General features: G+C 32.3%; 3 protein-coding genes across 3 annotated transcripts; 2 read left to right on the top strand and 1 right to left on the bottom strand.

Annotated features, from left to right (window-relative positions):
- Nucleotides 1-1,778: 1,778 nt before the first annotated feature.
- Nucleotides 1,779-3,300, top strand: LOC140445308 (uncharacterized). The gene has a single exon (XM_072537273.1). The coding sequence runs from the start codon at nucleotides 1,989-1,991 to the stop codon at nucleotides 3,219-3,221; it is 1,233 nt and encodes a 410-aa protein (XP_072393374.1). The 5' UTR covers nucleotides 1,779-1,988; the 3' UTR covers nucleotides 3,222-3,300.
- Nucleotides 3,301-7,599: 4,299 nt separating this feature from the next.
- LOC140445307 (protein lethal(2)essential for life-like) lies at nucleotides 7,600-8,645 on the bottom strand. The gene has a single exon (XM_072537272.1). The coding sequence runs from the start codon at nucleotides 8,492-8,494 to the stop codon at nucleotides 7,955-7,957; it is 540 nt and encodes a 179-aa protein (XP_072393373.1). The 5' UTR covers nucleotides 8,495-8,645; the 3' UTR covers nucleotides 7,600-7,954.
- A 1,628-nt stretch (nucleotides 8,646-10,273) lies between these two features.
- LOC140446719 (alpha-crystallin A chain-like) lies at nucleotides 10,274-11,178 on the top strand. The gene has a single exon (XM_072539312.1). It carries the CDS (start codon nucleotides 10,470-10,472, stop codon nucleotides 11,034-11,036), a length of 567 nt encoding a protein of 188 aa, XP_072395413.1. The 5' UTR covers nucleotides 10,274-10,469; the 3' UTR covers nucleotides 11,037-11,178.
- The last annotated feature ends 10,102 nt before the right edge of the window (nucleotides 11,179-21,280 follow it).

Here is a 21,280-nt window from a genome sequence, read left to right as displayed (position 1 = left end):
GAAAAGTTTGCTCCAACTGACACTCTTTTGCTGCTTTATAAATACAATGATCACGTTACAAATACAATGAACACGTAAAGATTGTAAGTTATACTGGAAAAATGTGTACATGAAGTCCTCAAAACTTATAATATTACACTTGCATCTCGATATTCATTTCTATAAATTATTTAAACAAAGATTTACCTATATTCCCCAGAATATAATGTTTATTTTTGTTTAAGTAAATATTAAATTTGTTCGCGTCATTGTATCTCTTTGTCTTACTTTTCTGATTATTCTTTGTAACTTTATTCTTTTTATTCAAATTATTTTAAATTTTGGTTCCGAGCTTATTTTGCAGTTTCATTTAATATTCTTACTCTAATTTCTCCGTTTTGTTTATTTCGTGGCTTATTTAGGCCATTAAACCTGAATCAAACACAAAAAATGTCAGATTTAATTTTCACTGTCAATAGTTTTTTGCATCTCAGTATTAAGATTTTAGATGAAATCACAGTTTAATGTTAATTTTTTTTAATATCCTGAAAATTATATTCCTCCCACTATATTTTATGGACCAATGATTGATCCCTTATAACTACTATGTGTCTTCAACCCTTAAGAGTATAAACACAGTATAGATAACAACTATACTGTGTGTTGTGGTTGTTGTCTATACTGTGGTATAAAACTTCAGATAACCTGAAAAATTATATTTAATACAAGATTATACTTCTTTTATTTATTCAAAAACAAAAATATGAGCAATGTACATATGTACAATGACTTTTAAATTTGAATCTTTCGAGAACTGTGACAAATCGAATATTGATATCGATACTGCGGGAAGGTTAAACAAGTTGCCGTAGTTGATATCAATTTTATTTTTCAGAACCAGAGATTATGTAGTTCAGAACGCAAGAAATGATTTAAAGATCACGAGCTATCATTACAGTAAATGATTGGTGCAAAATATGATCTGTCATTAGCTAACTGATCTACATATTATGGAATAACCGGATAAAAGAAAATAACAGATTTTTCGTTATCTACCATCAGTACATCTGAAGTGAAATAATATATTTTACACATAATAAGAAGCATGTACGTGAAGTCCTTAGTACTTACATATTATATCTTTATCTTGATACAATCTTTTGTAAACCTTTTTATTAGTACCCAGTGTATTTACTGTTTATTTTTGTATGTAATTTCTTGAGTCATTTATATACCTTTATCACGTGTTTTTTCACAAATCTATTTTGTATAAATTTTATAATCTAATTATCTTTTGTTTATCGCGCCGTCTCTTTTAATATTCTTCCCCCTAATTTAATGTCTCCGTTTTGTTTATTTTTCTTATTTTTTAATTACACAAATAAACCCGTAATAAAAAATTAAGTTTCTAATTTTCATTTCCAATCGCTTTTGTGTATCAGTTCACAAAATAATAAATCAAAAATATTTTTAATTTTAATCTTTCAAGAATCGAAAGGAAAAATTCAAGATTGTGTGATAACGTAAAAAAAGTTGCCTAGTTTTAGGCCCCTTTTTTTTGTAGACTATTAATTTTTTTCTTGGCGCAAGAAATGGTTTAACAAATTATCATATAATTTTATTAAAATAAATCATTTGTTTAATATATGTGTAACGTTATTATATGTATAACATGTTTAAACAGTAGTAAATAGAGGAGTAAAACAAACAGAAAAAAAAACGATCGATACTAGAGTTCGATTCTTAACGATTCTCGAACGGTCAAAATTTAAAAGTCATCATAAATGTCATCTAATTAATAACAATATTGAATCATCTGTTTAAATTTTTATTCTAGACACTTCTTGTTTTTAAACAATTTGATATAAATACAATGCCTGATTATTACAATTATCAGTTCGACTATATTATTCAAGTGCGACCGAGTGAGTTATTAGTAAAAAGTTTTGCTGAATTTTCATTTTGGTACTTTTTGTATTTAAAACATTTTAAATCAGCAAGTATAAAATATGGATTTTTTTCCACACATATTTCAAGACCACTTTTGGGCACTCAACTGTCCTGGGCGTGGGGCAGATCCCGGACATCTAGTGGAAAATATTACAGAAGATATCTTAAATTCCATCGCAATAGCTAAAGCAATGTTCTGTCCGGAATATGACAACAGCAATCAAGATGTGAATAGGAATTCTGAAGTGAAACAACCTAGTTCCTCTGTGACGATTGACGAAAATAATTACGAAACCAATCTAGTGGAAAATATTACAGAAGATATATTAAATTCCATCGCAATAGCTAAAGCAATGTTCTGTCCGGAATATGACAACAGCAATCAAGATGTGAATAGGAATTCTAAAGTGCAACAACCTAGTTCCTCTGTGACGATTGACAAAAATAATTACGAAACCAATCTAGTGGAAAATATTACAGAAGATATCTTAAATTCCATTGCAATAGCTAAAGCAATGTTCTGTCCGGAATATGACAACAGCAATCAAGATGTGAATAGGAATTCTGAAGTGCAACAACCTAGTTCCTCTGTGACGATTGACAAAAATAATTACGAAAACAATTTAGTGGAAAATATTACAGAAGATTTCTTAAATTCCATCACAATAGCTAAAGCAATGTTATGTCCAGAATATGAGAACAACTTTCAAGAGGTAAATAAGAATTCTGAAGGGCAACAACCTAGTTCCTCTGTTACAATTGACAAAAATAATTACGAAAACAATCTAGGGGACAATATTACAGAAAATGTCTTAAATTCCATCGCAATAGCTAAAGCAATGTTCTGTCCAGAATATGTTAACAACAATAAAGATGTGAATGTGAATTCTGAAGTGCAACAACATAGTTCCTCTGTTACTGTTAACAAAAATAAATTTGAAGCCAACTTCGATGTACAGCATTTTAGACCTGAAGAAATCACTGTCAAGGTAAATGATGATAAATCTGTCACTGTAGAAGCCAAACATGAAGAAAAACCAGACGAGTATGGTGCAATTTATAGACATCTAATTAGAAAGTATGTATTGCCAGAAAATTGTGATATTGAGAGGGTAGAATCAAAATTATCCACTGATGGAGTATTGACAATCACTGCAGCTGCAATCAGTGAGAATCTAGGAGTACAACGAACCATCCCAATTACAAATACAGGAGTGCCAGTTCTATCCCAAGTAAACTCTACACAAGAAGTGAAGGAGAAAATAATAAATAAAGATGTAATAGAAAATTAAAGTTATATACATTTTATATCTATTTTTAACATTATTAAAAATGTAATTATATTTTATAAATAAATAGTATTTGAAATAATTATTTATTTTATTTTTATTGGAAATTTTGAACTACTTTTATTATTTTGCATTGTTGGACCATTAATTTGATATTTCTGCACCATTTGCTTGATTTTTGTTACATTTCCTTCGTCTGTTACTGTATAGGTCTCCAATTTTTTTTTTATTGCAAGACATTATTTTTTAATATATTCGTTCTAAATGTCACAACACTCAATATTGATGCTTTTACTACTTCTGATATAGCCGCTCTTGAAAAAGACTCACGATCTCGGCATTGGTTCTTCTTCTATAAGCCTCTTCATCTTTAATACCTCCACAAATTCTTCTCAATATTTTCCATTCCCATACATATTTATTTTTTCTTCTTGTGTTTGGTTTAGCAGAGCACCCCTGTGTCCTTTTCATAGATGACTGTCTTTATACTTTTTTGTATATATGTACCTATGTATTTTTGGCTTGTCTAGACATATTCTTTGGATGTAAGGATCTATAATAGAGCATTGTTTGAAATAGATAAAGACAGTGTGGATAGGGAATAGTATACCTATAGCAAATTCTCTCTATTTGCCACAGTGTAAAAATATGATCTGTGATCTTTTTCGAAAAATACATTATGATGTCATGTTAGACATCCAGACAAACAAAAAATGAGTTTATTAGAATGCAGATCCATAATTTTCATTATGCCTTACCAAACGATTGTATGTTTTGCTATAAATAAACAAAATAAGTTGAAAATATACCGTTAACACATTTATAAAGAAAAATTAGGAAATTTATATCAAGTTCCATATTGTCATCTTGATATAAAAGCCCATCAGAGTTTAATAAAATATCTGGCAGCTAATCCCAGTTATACCTATCACATACTCGGGCAAATAGGGAAGTATCACTAAATCTAATAATGAAACAGTAAAATATGTATATACAAAAAACTTAGTTATTAGTTACTGTTAATATAATAGTTTGACAAATAGTTGACATTTTAAAAATTCCTCACTAAACTTATTTAAAGAACATTAAACATTCCAATAAGTAATTATGAGACATATAATTTGTTTTCCATTTCTTTTCTCTACTGTAAGGAAGGTTGGACCTTGAAGACATGAAATAAGAAAATTAGACTTATTTGAAATGAGCCAACGGATCCAAACAAAACTATTTATCACTCAGGGCATCTCTCCTAGTTACATGGAGGTCATGCCGAACTATGATCTCTTATCTGACCACTCCCCAATTATAGCAACCATCAGCAGCTTTATAGTCTACAAAACGGCCACACCAAGGCTACACACTGGGACAACTAACTGGAAAAAATACCGCAGCAAATTAGAAGAAGATATTAGTCTACAATATTTGGGTCACGTGATGAGAGGACATATAAATACGCATTACTTCATATATAATGCAAGGAAAAATGGCTGCGTAATTTGAGAGAGTGGTTTGGCTGTACCACTAATGAACAACTCTTTAGGTCAGCTGTAAACAAGGTCAGGATAGCCCTGATGATTTCCAATCTTCGATAGGAGTGGCACAAGAAGAAGAAGAATTAGTCTACAAGTAAGCCTCAAAACAACAAGAGAGATAGACGAAACATTAACGGCTTTAAAGAACACTCTTATAGAGGCTGTACAAAATGCTACACCTGCGAACAATACAGGTAGCAAAGCCCAATACATCCCAGCTGAAATTAAAAAGTTGGTAGCTCAAAAAAGGAAAGCTAGGACCAAATGGCACCAAACGAATGCCCCAGCAGACAAGACTACATTAAACAGGCTAAGCAATCAACTAAAATCCAAACTTAAAGAGGCACAAGAACTGTCATTTACAAACTACATAACAAATCTAAACCGCTACGATAACTCAATATGGAAACCGATCAAAAACTCCAAAAAACCCAAGACTCCGGTACCTCCAATTAGAAACGAACAGGGACCATCACTAGAGTGGGTCAGAAGTGATGAAGAAAAAACAACGCTATTTGCCGAGCACCTAGCTCAAGTATTTACTCCCAACAACGACGCTCCAGATATTGAAATTGAAAGGGACATAAATAACATTCCAGAGAACATACCAGTAATCAGACCACTGACCAAAAATGAAGCTCCACCAGAAATTAAACGAGAAGCTGCTACGTTTGGTCTATATATAAATGAAAGCAAAACAAAATATATGGAGTGCACAAAATCGAATGAACATGAGAATCTGAAGGTAGACAACCATACCTACAAATATGCCTCCACTTTTCCCTACCTAGGCTCAATAATAAATGACAACAACATCAGTCAAGAAATACAAGCACGGATTCTTAGCGGTAATAAGTGCTTTTATGCATACAAAGACTTAATGAAAAGTAAGTTACTGAATCGTGAGTCTAAGCTGAGAATCTACAAAACAGTAATTAGACCAGTGGTCACATATGGATGTCAGATAATCGAGCTGTAAAAGTAATCCAGAGATGGAAGCCACAAGGAAACAGAACAAGAGGAAGGCCCCGTAAAAGATGGATAGACGACGTAGAGAGGGATCTTAAAACCATGAACATCAGGCAGTGGCGAAGGAAAGTATCCGACAGGGCAGAATGGAAGAACATTGTTAAGCAAGCCAAGACTCACAAAGGGTTGTAGCGCCATTAGAAGAAGAAGAAGAACTGATTACTCTCATCTTCAATGCTATTCTATGATTACACTACTGGCCAAAGCTCTTTAAGGCCGCTGAAATAATACTAATCCCAAAAGCAGGAAAAAATCCAAACGAGGTTTCATCATATAGGCCAATAAGCCTACTACCAGTCGTATCCAAAATACTTAAAAGGTTACTGTTACAAAAAATTAACTCAGACCCCAATAAGGAGGAATGGATACCAAACCATCAATTTGGCTTTCGAAAAAAACACTCGACAATACAGCAGGTTCATAGAATAGTACACCCCATAAATTCTGCAATGGAAAACAAACACTACTGCACAGCTGCTTTTCTAGATGTTAGTCAAGCCTTTGATAAGGTTTGGCACACAGGCCTGATTTTCAAAATTAAGAAATATTTACCTATCACCTACCTGTAACTGTTAAAATCCTATCTGAGTGGGAGAGAATTCTGAACAAGAGTGGATGAAAGTAATTCCAATAATTTTCCTATAAAATCTGGTGTTATCCTTATGTTATATGCAAATCCTTGCAACTGACGAAAATCCAATTATAGCATCTAACATTCTACAGGTTCAACTGAATGAAATCGAGACATGGTCTTATAAGTGGATAATTAAAATGAATGAAACAAAATCAGTCCAAGTGACTTTTACCTTGAGAAGAGACTCCCCCAGTTTCACTTAACAATATCCAACTTCCCCAATCCTCTAGCACTAAATAACTAGGAATACATCTTGACTCAAAACTCACCTAGAAAGAACATATTCTTAAGAAGCGGAAACAAATTGACCTAAGAATGAAAGATCTAAACTGGTTAGTAGGCAGGAAATCGAAACAGCCTTGGAAACAAAATCCTTGTATACAAAACCGTCATAAAACCTATCTGCACATATGGAATCCAACTCTGGGGATGTGCGAGCAAGTCAAACACAGCCATAATTCAAAGATGCCAATCAAAAATACTCCGAACGATAGCTGATGCACCTTGGTATGTGTCAAACCTAACACTTCATGAAGACCTAAGACCGTTTGTACAGAATGTAATCACTAAATACAGCATGAAGCACTGGAATCGCATAGCCCTTCCTCCAACCTCTGCTAGAACACCAAGCCAATAGGAGACTCAAAATGAACTGGCCAGCTGACCTGAAAACTGGTTAAAGTGGTCTTGTCACTGGAGAAGACCTCACCACGCCAACAGGAGCCCCTTGCTCCACAGCCAGCAAATTAGCTTATAGAACTTTATTTGTGTTTTAATTGCTAAATATTGTGTCATAATAAAAAAAAATTGAAATGAGGATATTTTCCTGTTTGCTACAAATATGCTGGGTCAACAGAATAACCCAGAAATGCAGATTATATCTAAAAAAATGTGACCATCTATATTTTTTCTAATAACTAAGATAACATGATAACAGTAACAAGAATGAACAGAACATTATCATAAAAGACAATTTGTCTTTAGTCACATATTTAGTAAAAAAAGATAAGAAGATTAAAAGGACATTAAGCTAAAAAAAACTTTTCAGAGATAAGAAATCAAAAAGAATTATTGCACATATGAGATGGTTTATCTCAAAGATTAGATTTATTTGCAAAGTTTCAATTCTGTACAAACCATTGAACACAGAATTGTATAAAACAACACAGCAAAATATTAAAAACTCAAACTCATTAAGATTTATTATAACTGTATGTATATAATTAATTGTTCCTATACTTTATTTACATGGTTTCATTTTAAAGTTTTCATTCATTGTTCTTTAAAAATTCAGAAATCTAGTGCTATTAAAATAAAAACACCATATTTATTGCTATTATTTTATATTGAACATATAAAAAACATACAATGAAATCAGTCTTATAATACAAATTAACAGGATCTGTCAATAAATGGATGAATTTATACTAAATAGTATCTGTAAATTGTACACAAAACTATGAACTACAAAAAGAAATGAAATGACAAAATAACCAAAATGAAAGTCACTGATGATTGATAATTTAAAAATCTGGCAAATTTTACTTCTCACCAGCTCCCTTTCCTCCTTCTACCGATTTTGCAGGTTGGCCTGTTTGTTCGATAGCAATGTTCTTATGTTCTATTTCCCCACCAGCTACTTTCGGGGCGGTGATGGAAAGAACACCATCTGAAGACAACTTCGACTCGATTTTACCCATATCGTAATTTTTAGGCAAAACATATCTTCTGATGAAATGTCTGTAAATATGCCCATGCTCATCCTCTTTTTCTTCGTGTTTTCCTTCAATAGTAACCTCTCGATCTCCTGTTACTTTCACCGATATTTCTTCGGGTTTAAATTGTTGGACATCCAGGTTGGCCGAGAATTGGTCTTTTCCATAATTTACTGTAGAGCCGGAATCATTTCCAGACGATGCAGACTGCCAATTTCTGAGGTAACCCGCAGGGCATCTGAGGAATTGTCTGGAGACAGGTTGTACCAAATCTTCTGGCTCCAAAACTAGTCCAAAATGTTGATCAAATAGTCTTGATGGTCTTGTATAGTAGCTATCGCCAAACAAATATGGAAGTAGAGACATGTTTCACTTCACTAATACTTTGTAAATAACAAAATTACTTATTTTTCGCCCTACCAATGTATTTTTCAGTTTTAAACTCACTGACACTAACTGTCTGACTGTTAACAGGACAACCGGCAACAAGCGATTTATATCCGAGTTCCTACGACACCGAATATTCTCGCGAATGTTCAAGAAAATCGATAAATCGATAACGGAATTCGCCCGAGAATGATCTAGAATACAGTTGAATACTATTCGGATTCGGATATAAGTCTGGTAGTGGCTACTACTACAAACGGAGTGTAATAAATAAATAATTACTATTTAAATGGGAGTAAGCCACAATTAAAGGTTAAAGTACGTTTATTGACGTTTCAATTTCCACTTCGGAAATCGTTCTTAAAATACAAACTTTAGTAAATTAAACAAATTTTGTTTTTTGTTACTTGGTGAAAAAATCTTCTAATAATTTAATTTTATCTGACTCATTTATATTGACAATTCAGACATACATTATACATTTTAAAGTATACGACTCTAAAATGATATTGCCAATATTGTTGAGTTGCGTTTCTGCGATGACTTTACTTGTAAGATAGTTCATTCGATTACATGAAATCAACTTTAACTTGAAAATAACCGTCAAAAAGAATCATAGCATGTAATTCGTCTTTAAAAAGACAAAAACATGCCACAATGACAGTAAAATTCTCCTGTTAGTGATTCCATAGTAAATTATGAGGGAAAACCCAGAAAAAAACCTCATAATACTATCCCGACATGGTAAGTATTTGGTCGTACATGTAATTTACTTTCAATAAACACCAAATTCTGATTTAATATGTTTGTTATTTAAAAAACATAAATGATGTATCCTCTATATGTTACTGACTTTACATTAAAACTGGTATTTTCCTTTTAATAACTTCCTCTATTAATATGGGTAACCAGATCCTACTACATTCTGCCAAGGAATTTGCGACACAATTGGTCTCATTTAGCATAATTAGAGCCGCTTCTTTGATTTTTCTCTTTTTACCATCCGTTTCTTTTAGGACTATATTTGAATCATTCCATTGAACCCTATGTTTATTATCCCATGCGTGTACTGGTAGCTTTAAAGGTTAAGAATCTGCATATTGTATACACATTTTTTATTAAAAAAATATGTATATATGCAGATATCATACCGCTAAATAGACCGACAGGCCTTACCCGTCCGTTTATGTAACTTTTGTTAATATACACAACTGTATGGAGCATATTACAGCCTGTTGTACGAGGTGTCTAAGCCAAAATTAGGCAAAAAAAGTTCAACTTTAGGTTACAATCGTTTTTACTGGTAAAGAGTTTTGTAATTAAAATTTGTGTTGTATTAGTTTGTTATTTCTTTATTAGACTAAATCGATTTAAAATTTTTGTTATTGTAAAAAAGGCGTTATTGATTTTTAAATATAAATATCTAAAAAGTTTTGCAGTTTTATGTATTTTTGAGTATTTCGAACAAAATAAAATATATATACATTTCGAATAAAATATAAGTATGTAAGTCGTTATTTTTAGAAAGACATATTTTATTGAGTTTTTTAGGTAATTATTCGATTTTTTACGAACATGAAATAAAATCGTGTGTATAATATTTTGTACCATCCTGTGATACAGGCCACCCACAATTCGAAATATTCGATTAATCGTTTCAATTCATCATTGTTCTCGAATATACCAACAGATGATTCTCGAATATCGTTTAATACATTAACGTCAACGTCATTAACTAATCAGCACGAGTTCAAAAAGCGAATAATGTTCTAGACGTTCTAGTAAATTCCTGACTTGTCTATTTTCAAAACAAGTTTGTATATATACGGGTGATTTGAGTTAAGGTTTAGTTTAGTAAACTGGTGACCACCACAACAGTCGTAAGTTGTAAGCTGCTCCTTAAAGTAAAGAGTTTAGTGTTATTAAAATATTTTAAAGTCTAAACTTATTCAAAATGGCATTTATCCCGATAGTGTGTCGTGAAAACCATTGGGCTCCACATTGCCCTCGTCGTCAAGTTGCAGTGCCTAATCGAAAATTTGTTGAAGACATCACCCAAGACGTCATGAATTCCATTGCTTTGGCCCAGGCGTTATTTGGCCCAGAACAAGATAGACTAGATAGAAATGTAATGAGACAGAATTCTAAAATACTCAATCAACCCAGATCATCTGTTACAATTGATGAAAATAAATTCCAAGCCAATTTCGATGTACAGCATTTCAAACCTGAAGAAATTACTGTCAAGGTAAATGGTGACAGATCCATTACTATTGAAGCTGAACATGAAGAGAAACAAGATGAGCATGGTGCAGTTTACAGGCATTTTGTTAGAAAGTATAAGTTGCCAGAAAATTGCGACATAGAACAGGTAAATTCAAAATTGTCATCAGATGGTGTCTTAAGTATTACAGCTCCTATCTTTGGACAGAAATCTTCCAGTCATAGAACCATTCCTATTATTCAAACTGGGAAGCCAATTAAGGCAGCAGAACAATCTGTTGAACAGAAGTCAGATTGAAGAGTAGGTTAATATTATTTAAAATATATTACAGTAAATATTCTTTAATTTAAAGACTGATTTTTGAATGTATTAATAATTCCATTTTTTATATTGTATCATATTTTTTTTATTTAAATAATAAATTTTTGAATTAATAGAATTTTGATTTTTTATTTACTTTTCAATATTTAGATCCTTGTTTATTGTTCTTAACAGGTTATTTGACAAGACAGCTCTGATTAAATTCAGTATAAATAAAAATGAACAAGGATTGTTCTATATTGTATTAATCTTGAACTGGTATAGTGAAATAAAGTTAGGTCAAAGGTATAGGAAAGTCTCCAAAGACAACAGTATAAAACATATGTTAAAGAAAACAATTAAAATCGTTTAACAAAATATTTAGGATTACAAACTGTGTTTGTAAGGTGCTTTGATTTTTTTACCAGCATTTCTTAAGGTAATTGGGACATTTGGGTTTCCTTAAGGATTTCAGTTCAGGAAGTGAAGTACCACCGAGTGTTATCTTTTAATTCAGAACTATGTGGTCTAGCATACTGTCATTCAATATGCAGTTTCTCTAAAGATACTCAGGTTTTTAAACATATTTCATTGTGCTATATTGTCTTCATACTTGATTTTTTATTGAAGTTAAGTAATACCATAGTATAATATGCAATATTTAACTTGTAGGTACTTACTTATGTTTATATTTATCAAAATACATAATGATATCAGGGTTATTTGTTACCTCATCCAATTTCTAGTCTCAATGCATCATTGATAGCAATACTACAACCTGATTTGTCTTGAGTGCATAAGAAGAGATGAGTAACATTTTCATTATGTTGTGTACATAAGATTATATTTCTCATTTTCTATTTTTCTTGAACTCTGGAAGAATTTTGTTTTTTTTTGTTAGGTGCCTAACTATAACAACTATCAAAATTATCACATTTAGTGTTTTTATATAGTTCTACAAATATAAATGAGTTATCACAAGTAATATTAGGTATTGTTTGTATCTTCTATTCTTTCTAACAGGAGAAAGATACAGATGATAGTTGGAAAAAAAGTGGTACAATAAGCTGTAATGTAGACTAGCATGAATCTTCATACCATGTTTTCTGTATTTTTAAATTTTAAAATTGAATAAAGTACTATTATTCTTTTACGTACTGTTATAAAAAGGCTTTTAAATAGACCATTGGCATTAGATAATATAAAAAACAACAAATTTGTCATCCAGATGGCATTTCTACCGTTTTCTACTGTATTTTTCAAGTTCGCCCTACTGCAAAACCACAGCCACCTAAAGCTTACAAGCCGTGAAATAAAAATGGCAACGCCGCATCAGCTGTTAGAAGTAGTCCGACTTTAAAGAGCCCAACAAAATAATAAATAAAAGAGGAACATCATAATATTCGCTATAAAGTTAGAATTAAGTAAAAAAATCGTACAAAATAGTCTGATAAGGTACATATATATCACATATAGTAAAACTGCAAAACATTGAATACAATGAGGTGTAATATTAATAGAATTTAAAAGTAATACAGCGCATAAAAAGTGCATTCAGCTTACATTATTTACATAATTTATGTTAAAAAAAAGAAAATAATCTTTTAATATTTTTGTAAACAACTTGCAGTTTATTGAATTCTAGTATCCCTTGAGCGAATATTATATTTATTAAGAGTGGCTTAAAAAAATGTTATTGAAATTCCAGGTATTTATTTTTTTAAAGTTGAAAGCTTGCGCTTTTTAGATAAACTTTTAGTTAGTTTCTTTGTCATAATTTCATTATTCTTGTTTTTTGTGAAGTTATTTAACAAAGTATTGGAGAAAATCACAGAAATTTTAAAATATAAATCTCTAACAGCTGTTCCACAAACATCTGTTTATGTCCTTCACATAAACAGATACAAGTAATTCCTTCGTAATGTTAATGTTTGAAATAACTTTTATACACTCATCACTGCACTGATTGTCAATATTTAATAAATAAAAACAAATCCTTTCTTCTACAACTTTTATTTGCCAGTTTTTTAACTCAACCCTCTCACTAACACTTTGTAAAAATTTCTTGAAATCCACGATAAGGTCTTTGTTTTCGAGTTCTTTTATATTATTTTCTTCCCGGAGACTTATTTCTGCTCGTCTAGTTTCAGGATTTTTTCTTGTTGGTGGTTTTGGGTTAGATAAATATGACGGTTGGTTTTCAAAAATTCTTGGTATCGCATTCTCTTTTAACTTGGGAAAAACCAAATTTCGTTGAAGAACCCTACCATTTTTATCAATGAATGACTCACTTTCAATAATATCCGTTGCATCAAAATGTTTTTTACATACTACCGAACTAGAAGTTACTGTGAAATCTTCACGGTTAATAGATCTAACCCACTGAGTACGAAGGTGATCGTTTTTGGGAAAAAAGAATGTACTTTGGGCCTTTTCATACTTTAAAGTAGTTGCATAATTTGATTTGCAATTTGGTACACTGCAGTGTCTCGGCATCTGTAATTAAAAAAATATGTTAGAATATCATATTACTACTCCCTGTACCAATAAATTAACATCGACTTGGGGTTTGTAATTACTAAAGCAGTGTCTGAATTTGTGAATTTAACAGTTTGTACGTATTATTTGTCTGAATAATATATATCTAAATGCTTCATACAATTATTACAATATACGTAAAAAATACATACCTTTTTTTTAATCGAATAATTTACCAATAATACAAGAAATACAAACAAAATTAGCATAATCTCTCCAAGTAAACACAGGGCTATCGGACTACCTCCAACGTTGCCAATTTTCTCACTTCACGGCTTGTAAGCTTTAGGTGGCTGTGGCAAAACGGTTCATGTCACCTGACAGCACTGTAAGTAGCTGCATCGAGTTCGATGAGTAGCTGACAACAGTTCTACCGATCAAGTTTCATTATATCATTATGCACTAATTCAAAATGATGCCCTATGAAACTACGACATTGTAAACAAAATATACGATTCTGTATGTTAAGTCAAAATTTTTACAATGGTGTTGTAATTTTTAAATGGTGCAATTTGAAACTGATAAATAAACCTTATCTCAATATTGATGAATTTTGAGTTGGTGCACTCTGATACTGATGTATCGTTGTATCGATATGATTAAATACAATTGTTTTAAATTATAGAATGTCAATGTCATTTGTTTCCAACATGATGGCTGATTGGTTAACGGTTAACGTATTAAACAATATTCGAGAATCATCTGTTGATGTTTTTCGAGAATCGTCGAATTGTGGGTTGTCTATATTAAAGGATGTTAGATATAATAAATAATGTTATTTAGAATAAAATTGATATACATACATTGAATACACTATTTAACAGTACTTATTTAATGTTAGTAAATAAAAAACACATGATAAAAAATTTGTCTTTGAAAAATACATACGGTTATATTTTATCAAATTCTGAATTTATTAGTTTTGGCAATTTGGCATCAGATATTCAAATAGGTTTGAGTAGCTTCCTATATTCTCTTTTTTAACCCATTAATGCCCACCGCCAAAAGAGAAACTAAAAATACCTAAATCCTTTAGGAGTTGCTTTTAATTATGATCATAATTATATAAAAAAATATTTTGTATATTTTTTAAATTTGGTTTAAGGTGTGATCTCATGTGGCATTGGCGACATCTTCTAGGGTTCGTGGTTCTTTTAGGAAAATGGCCATCAGGAGTATCCAGTATACTCTTTGGCAGCGAACCAGATGGTTTAATAGATGTGGATCGTCTTTGTATGGCTTTGTTGAAAGCTCTGCAGTAATGGCGGACAATATTTCTTTGAAATAGTAGCAAATCTATTTTGTCATTTTCATTTGTAATCCTATATAGTTTCCACGCATTGACAACTGTCACATTTATCATATGGGTAAAGAGTACCTACCACTATTTTTTTCCATGTATGCCGATTCTGTAATTATTTACCCCTTGATCGAGTAAGTCCACACCCCCCATTGGTAAATTGTAGGATTTGAATAACTGAGGTTGTGACACTGCTACTTTTTCTTTTTGTTTTGAACACCAACGCTTCACTTGTGCAAGGGGCTCTGTGGTATCGTAATTGGTAGGTACCCATGGTTACAGCACTGTTGTCCTTCCATCTTACAAATAATATAGCACTTTCTTCATCGTAGCATTGATCATAATATCCACGATCTTTTCTCTTCATCTCTTTGCCTTATATAAGAGGACATTTTTTGATACAATTATCACGAACTGTGCCCGTAGCTCTGATACTTTTTTGTTTCAATGTCACTAAAAGTTCATAACTCGCAAAATAGTTATCGAAAAATATTATGTGATCAGTTGGAACTGTAGTAATACTCAGGAGGTTTAAAACAACTTATGATCCTAGTGGCAGTTTAGACTTTTTCGGTTTCATCTGTTGTTCGTTAGCTAAAGGCTTAGCTCCGCAGTACGTATCAAAAGCATAACAGTAGCCAGTAGAAGTGCAGAACATCTAATCATTGTAGCCAAAACGTACGGGCTTTGATTTGATGAATTGCTTCGCCGAATGGTGGCCAAAGTATTTGACCATTGCCTCATCGATGGATAAATTTTCATGAAAAATGCCCCATTGTTGAAATTTAGCATTCAGTAACTCCATGAGCGGTCGTAGTTTAGACATTTTATCAATTTTGTTGAGTTTAATATTGTCTGCCAAATGTATAATACTTTTTAATTTCTGTAAACCTATTTCTGCTCATTGCGTTGGAAATAAATGGAACATTCAGATCTTTATCCAAATTCCAATACATCCTTTCACGGGGTAATTTATGGTAGCCGGTAAAAAGAAGAATTCCAACAAAAATTTTGATCTTATCTTTTGTAATTATAAAATGATGATTATTAGAGGCTGTTGCGTATAGATTGGTTTGCTCTACAATATGATTTACAAATTCATCATCAAATAACTTTTCAAAAACTTGTTACGTAGTTAGTTCTGCAAGCTCAGGTTTTACCTTTTCCATTCGTTTATAGCTTCCATTGGCACCATTCATGGTCGTATTCCCTGTTTTACGAACACCATTTGAGATCTCCGGGCTTCCTCAATAAGTTCTTTTTTGAAAGTTTGTTATCTGTCAGTTCCCTCTTTGATGATTTTATTCGTTTGGACAATGGAATGTCATCATCTGTTTCATCCGGGTCATCTCTATTATCAAAATCATCGTAGTTAGAATCATCCACCGTTCTATAGTCATCCTCTTCTTGTACCCTCTTTAATGACAGATTAGAGGTTACACAAAGAACGGTACTAGGCTCGGGCTTCAGTCTGGTAGAGGTCTCTTGGTCGGGGCTCTTATTACAGCTCAAATATAAAGAATCAGTTAGAGAAGTACTGAAGATACAGGGACGAGAAGTTAGAAGATAAAGAGAAGAGAAGTTAGAAGATAAAGAGAAAAGATGTTAGAAGATAAGAGAAGGAAAATATTTGGGCACCACCCTATTTTTAGAGGAACAGGGAAACCTTAAGACATATAGAACAAGAAAGTACTTCGACACATATACACTTATTATATTATAAAACAAATAGTAATATAAATCAATAACAATGCCTGAAAGAGATACACCATGCACAAAAATATAAATCTATATCATAATAAAAAAAATAAAAGGCAAATAGTTCGTCAACAAAGTTATATTGAGGTATAGTAGTTAAAGTAAATGCACTATAACAATTTTTACTGAACAGTTAGCACGAGGTAAGTTATTGCACAATTTATTATTGAATACAACGAAAAATATCTTTTTGAAAAATAATTCTGAATAATGTAGTAGTCTCAAGAATAGAAAAAAAAACAAGGAAGATTATAATTGTCAATATTCGTCAAATAAGTGATTATTATGCCTTGAGAATAACATTTAGTAAGTTTTTGAACGTGATCACCTCAAATCTATGCATACAATTTATCATAAATATAACCTACATTAATATAAAACAAATGGTTCGTAATTTATACGTATATATTATATGGTAAGTTTATACTCGTATAGTTCATTCGGTTAGAGTTAACCATAAATAGCAAAGTCACTAAACTGAAGTCGTAAATCAACTTCTTACGATTTAGGTAGCGAAGATGAGCTTTAGTCAATAAAAATATAGGTACTCACAATACAACAGGCAACAGGTAGGCCCAGGTAGTGATGTTCGTTTATAGAACGCTCACAATAAAAGCACTTGACACGTTGTCCTCGCAACAGGTACTTGAGACTGCAGGTACGGTAACGAATTACGATCTTCAACCCGCAATCTCTCAAATTGATTTAAGCAGCCGAACAGGAACAGCACACAGTAGTAATGCAGGTAGTAGTGAACAGTAGAGATAAATGAAGAGACGAATGAAGACTTCGACGAAGAAGTGACTTCGTTTCTTCGAATTGGAAGACGTTTGTTTGACAAAAGAGAAAATAGTTAATATAGGAATCACTGTGTGAAGATATATAGATAAGGGTGAAATGGAAATACACTTACCGCCGTTTGATGGAGGCAAACCGCTTGCCACAGGAACCAACTCGAAAATGAATTCAAATTCTGATCTTAGACAAGCTACGGATAAAAAAGGAGTGGGAGTATTGGGCGAAGAGTGCCACGCAAAAATGATATTTAAATGGCAAGGCTAGTGTGGTCATTTTTGTAATCTAGGTTAGGATGTTATAATATAAGATATTATCTCAAAATTATAACAATTTTATCTTGAATAGAAGCATACGTAGTATTATCAGCCTCGATTGCTACATAAGGAGCCATTTCTACCTCTTTGTTTATTAATCCCCGAGCGACATATAACATTGAATCCAGCAGTTGGTTTTGAATAGTTTTTGAAGTTTCCAAAAAGGTTGTATTATTTTCGGTTAAATGCTTTTGCAATATAGTGTCAACTTCTCCTATTAAGTTGATAAGTTCCCTAAATACTCCAGGATTAGTAGATGTCAAACTTTCTTCGTGACCTCTTAAAGCTAATTCAAACGTTCCGCAAAATTTAATGCACTCGAGTATTCTATTTTAAAATATAAATGTTTTTGGTCACTATCTCGTTATGTTCCTTTATTGATCTTCTAAAAGCCGAATCTAACTGCGATTCCTAATTATGTAATATTTAATATAACTAAGAGGTCCTAATTATTTTATATTTAAACGTTTTTTAAAGTTCAAAGTACTTGTCTTAATAAAGCTTACACTATTAATAATTGTTGCGATATCGGATATCTATAATAATAATTTCAGAATTGAGAATTGTACACTTACAGATCGAAAACTAAATATCTCGGGTGGTATCCCTAAGTAGGGAAGAATAGTACACATTTACACATAGTACACAATGAAACACTGTTATTAACTAAATCAAATTTGCCGCCACATTGCCACTAGCGCTTCAACGGATACTCCATAATGCATTGTGTCTGCCGACAGTAGTTCGCTTTGATATTCGGAGTAGTATACATTATACGACGTGTTTTATTGTTTTGTGTGCCTGAGATTTAAAAACTGAAGCGTTTATAAAAAGGTATGTTGCCTATAAATAAATAGTTTTCATTTTCATATATATGTCGTTACAATACTTGTGATGAATGCCTTTTAACTTATAAATATCGTTGCCAATAATTGCCGGGTTTTCTGTTTACATCCAACTAAAACTTTAAACCTGTGGTAGTACACATTGAAACATATAGTGGTGGTACACAATGACACATGTTTCATTGTGTACCATACTGAATCATTCTATAACAATGGCATTTTATTGCAGGTGTACCATGGTAAGGAGGAAGAAAGAAAGATCCAGAGCCAAATTTACAAGTGAACAAATGGCGGCAGCAGTCACAGATGTTAAAAAAAATGGAACTGCACTTCGCGTTGCGGCAGATATGTTTGGCGTAAATTTTAGCACATTAAGGCGATACGTTCTAAAAGAAAAAAATGATCCAAATGCAAAAATGGAGCCAAATTATGCTGTTAGATTAGTATTTAACACAGAGCATGAGACGTCGATGTGTGATTATATTAAGAACTGTAGCAAAATGGCTTTTGGGTTGAATACTCTAAAAGTTAGAGAATGACATGGCTGCTAAAAACAATATCACTATGCCAGACTCTTGGAAGGCCAACAAATGTGCAAGCAAAGATTGGTTAAGGGCATTTATAAAAAGAAATTCATCATTAAGCCTCAGAAAGCCAGAAGGATGTTCACTGTCAAGGCTTACTTCATTTACAAAACCCAATGTTGAGCGGTTTTTCGTAAATTTGGAGTAAATATACGTAAAATATCCATCAATTGTTGAAGATATTCGCATCTACAATTTAGACGAAACTGCTACTACGACTGTCCAACGACCACTTAAAGTTGTGGCACAAAAAGGTGTTAAACAGCTGAACCAGTGCACAAGCGCCGAAAGAGGATTACTCGCTACTACTTGTGCAATAATTCGAGCAAATGGAATATTTCTACCTCCGGTCATTGTTTTTCCTCGTAAAAAGTTTAATACGATTATGCTAAATGGTGCTCCACCAGGAACATTAGGACTAGCTAATCCAAGTGGATGGATGACCGCCGAACTATTCACACAAGTACTAGATCATTTTATTAAGCATACTGGTGCTAGAAAAGAAAACCCGTGTTTATTAATATATGACAATCACGAATCCCATACGTCTCTGGAAATAGCAGAAAAAGCAAAAGCTAATGGCATAATAGTTTTAACTTTGCCCCCACATACAAGCAATACAAGATACAGCCTTTGGACAAATCAGTTTATTTTTCCTTCAAAAACTATTACAATAGTGCGATTGATTCATGGCTTCGTAACCACCCCGGCGTTCCTATGACACTGTACCAAATAGCAGAATGTGCTGGTATTGCCCACTCAAAATCAATAACACCTGAAAATATTATGAACGGCTTTAAATCTACAGGTATCTACCCTGTTAATAGACATATTTTTAGTGAAACTGATTTTCTATTATCGTCAGTTACTGACAGACCGATTAATGATTTTGAAAAGTATGACGGACAAAAAGCTATGGTTGTACTAAGAGATTCTACCAATCACGAAGAAAATGCATTTGTATCTTCATCTTCAGTTAATACAGCTTCTACTTCATCTAATACAACCCAAGAAACTGAACCGAACTCAACTCTTGAAATACCTTCGACATCAAAAAGTTATTTTATTACCCCATTCGACATACGGGGTTTTCCTAAGGCCGCACCTAGAAAAAATTCAAATCGTAGACGGAAATCAAGGAAAAGTGTCATTTTAACTAATACACCAGAAATGAAAGACCTTTCTTATAAAACGGAAGGTAAGAAAACTCCGACAACAGCAGCAGTTAATAAAGTGAAACGAAATATCAGTAAAGCTTTAAGCACAAAAGCCTGTAAAAAGGACTCTCCCAGAAAAAAGACCAAGTCAGGTGAAAGTGATTCAGAAACAGACTCCGGAAGTTTATATACAAAAAACAAACGACTATCTTGCTATTATAGATTTGGTTTGGAGTTTAACAATTTTATTGTACGGTAACTTGAAGAAATATTAAACATTTTTTTGTATTTAATAGTTGTTTTAATACGTTTCATTGTGTACTACCTTATGTTTCAAACTGTACCACCGGTGGTACACATTGAAACAAATTCAGTATTTCATATTTATGAAAATTTCTAAGTTACTATTTATATTTTACTTATAATAACTATCAAATTTGATAGACAAATGTACCCAGATAACAAAACTCTAAATGGAGATTTTTTCGAAGATTGCATTCCGATGTTAGAGCACATTTCCTAAAAAATGTGTCATTGTGTACCACTCTTACCTACATAAGATTGTTAATGGAAATATCGCAACGTTGCCAGTTACTACCTGCATCTAAGGATATTTCTTATTTAGGACATGGCAATTCATCATCTACCGCCCGATAATTTTCTAATTTCTAACTAACGGTTGCTGGAAGGAGTAATTGCCTATTGCATCGTGTGAATGTATAGACAAAGAATATATTCTTTGGTATAGGTTTTGGAGCATCGTCGGCTAGGTCAGTAGTACGTTCGTGCATTGCGTAAATGAAAACAAAGTTCTAAGTGCACAAGAGATAAAGAATAAACATTTATTAACTTTTTAAATAAAGAAAAATTCATTCAAAATACATTTATTAGCATTTTTAATAAAGAAAAATTCATTCAAAATAAATTGTAGGAGATATTTACTACAT

Source organism: Diabrotica undecimpunctata, chromosome 7 (assembly GCF_040954645.1).
Source record: "Diabrotica undecimpunctata isolate CICGRU chromosome 7, icDiaUnde3, whole genome shotgun sequence".
NCBI lineage: Eukaryota > Metazoa > Arthropoda > Insecta > Coleoptera > Chrysomelidae > Diabrotica > Diabrotica undecimpunctata.
Note: the sequence above shows the minus strand (reverse complement) of the source record. Positions and strands in the feature narration are given on the sequence as shown.

What these genes read in the sequence shown, in the direction of transcription:
- LOC140445308 (XM_072537273.1), top strand. Translation starts at nt 1,989, where the DNA reads ATGGATTTTTTTCCACACATATTTCAAGACCACTTTTGGGCACTCAAC.
- LOC140445307 (XM_072537272.1), bottom strand. Translation starts at nt 8,494, where the DNA reads ATGTCTCTACTTCCATATTTGTTTGGCGATAGCTACTATACAAGACCA.
- LOC140446719 (XM_072539312.1), top strand. Translation starts at nt 10,470, where the DNA reads ATGGCATTTATCCCGATAGTGTGTCGTGAAAACCATTGGGCTCCACAT.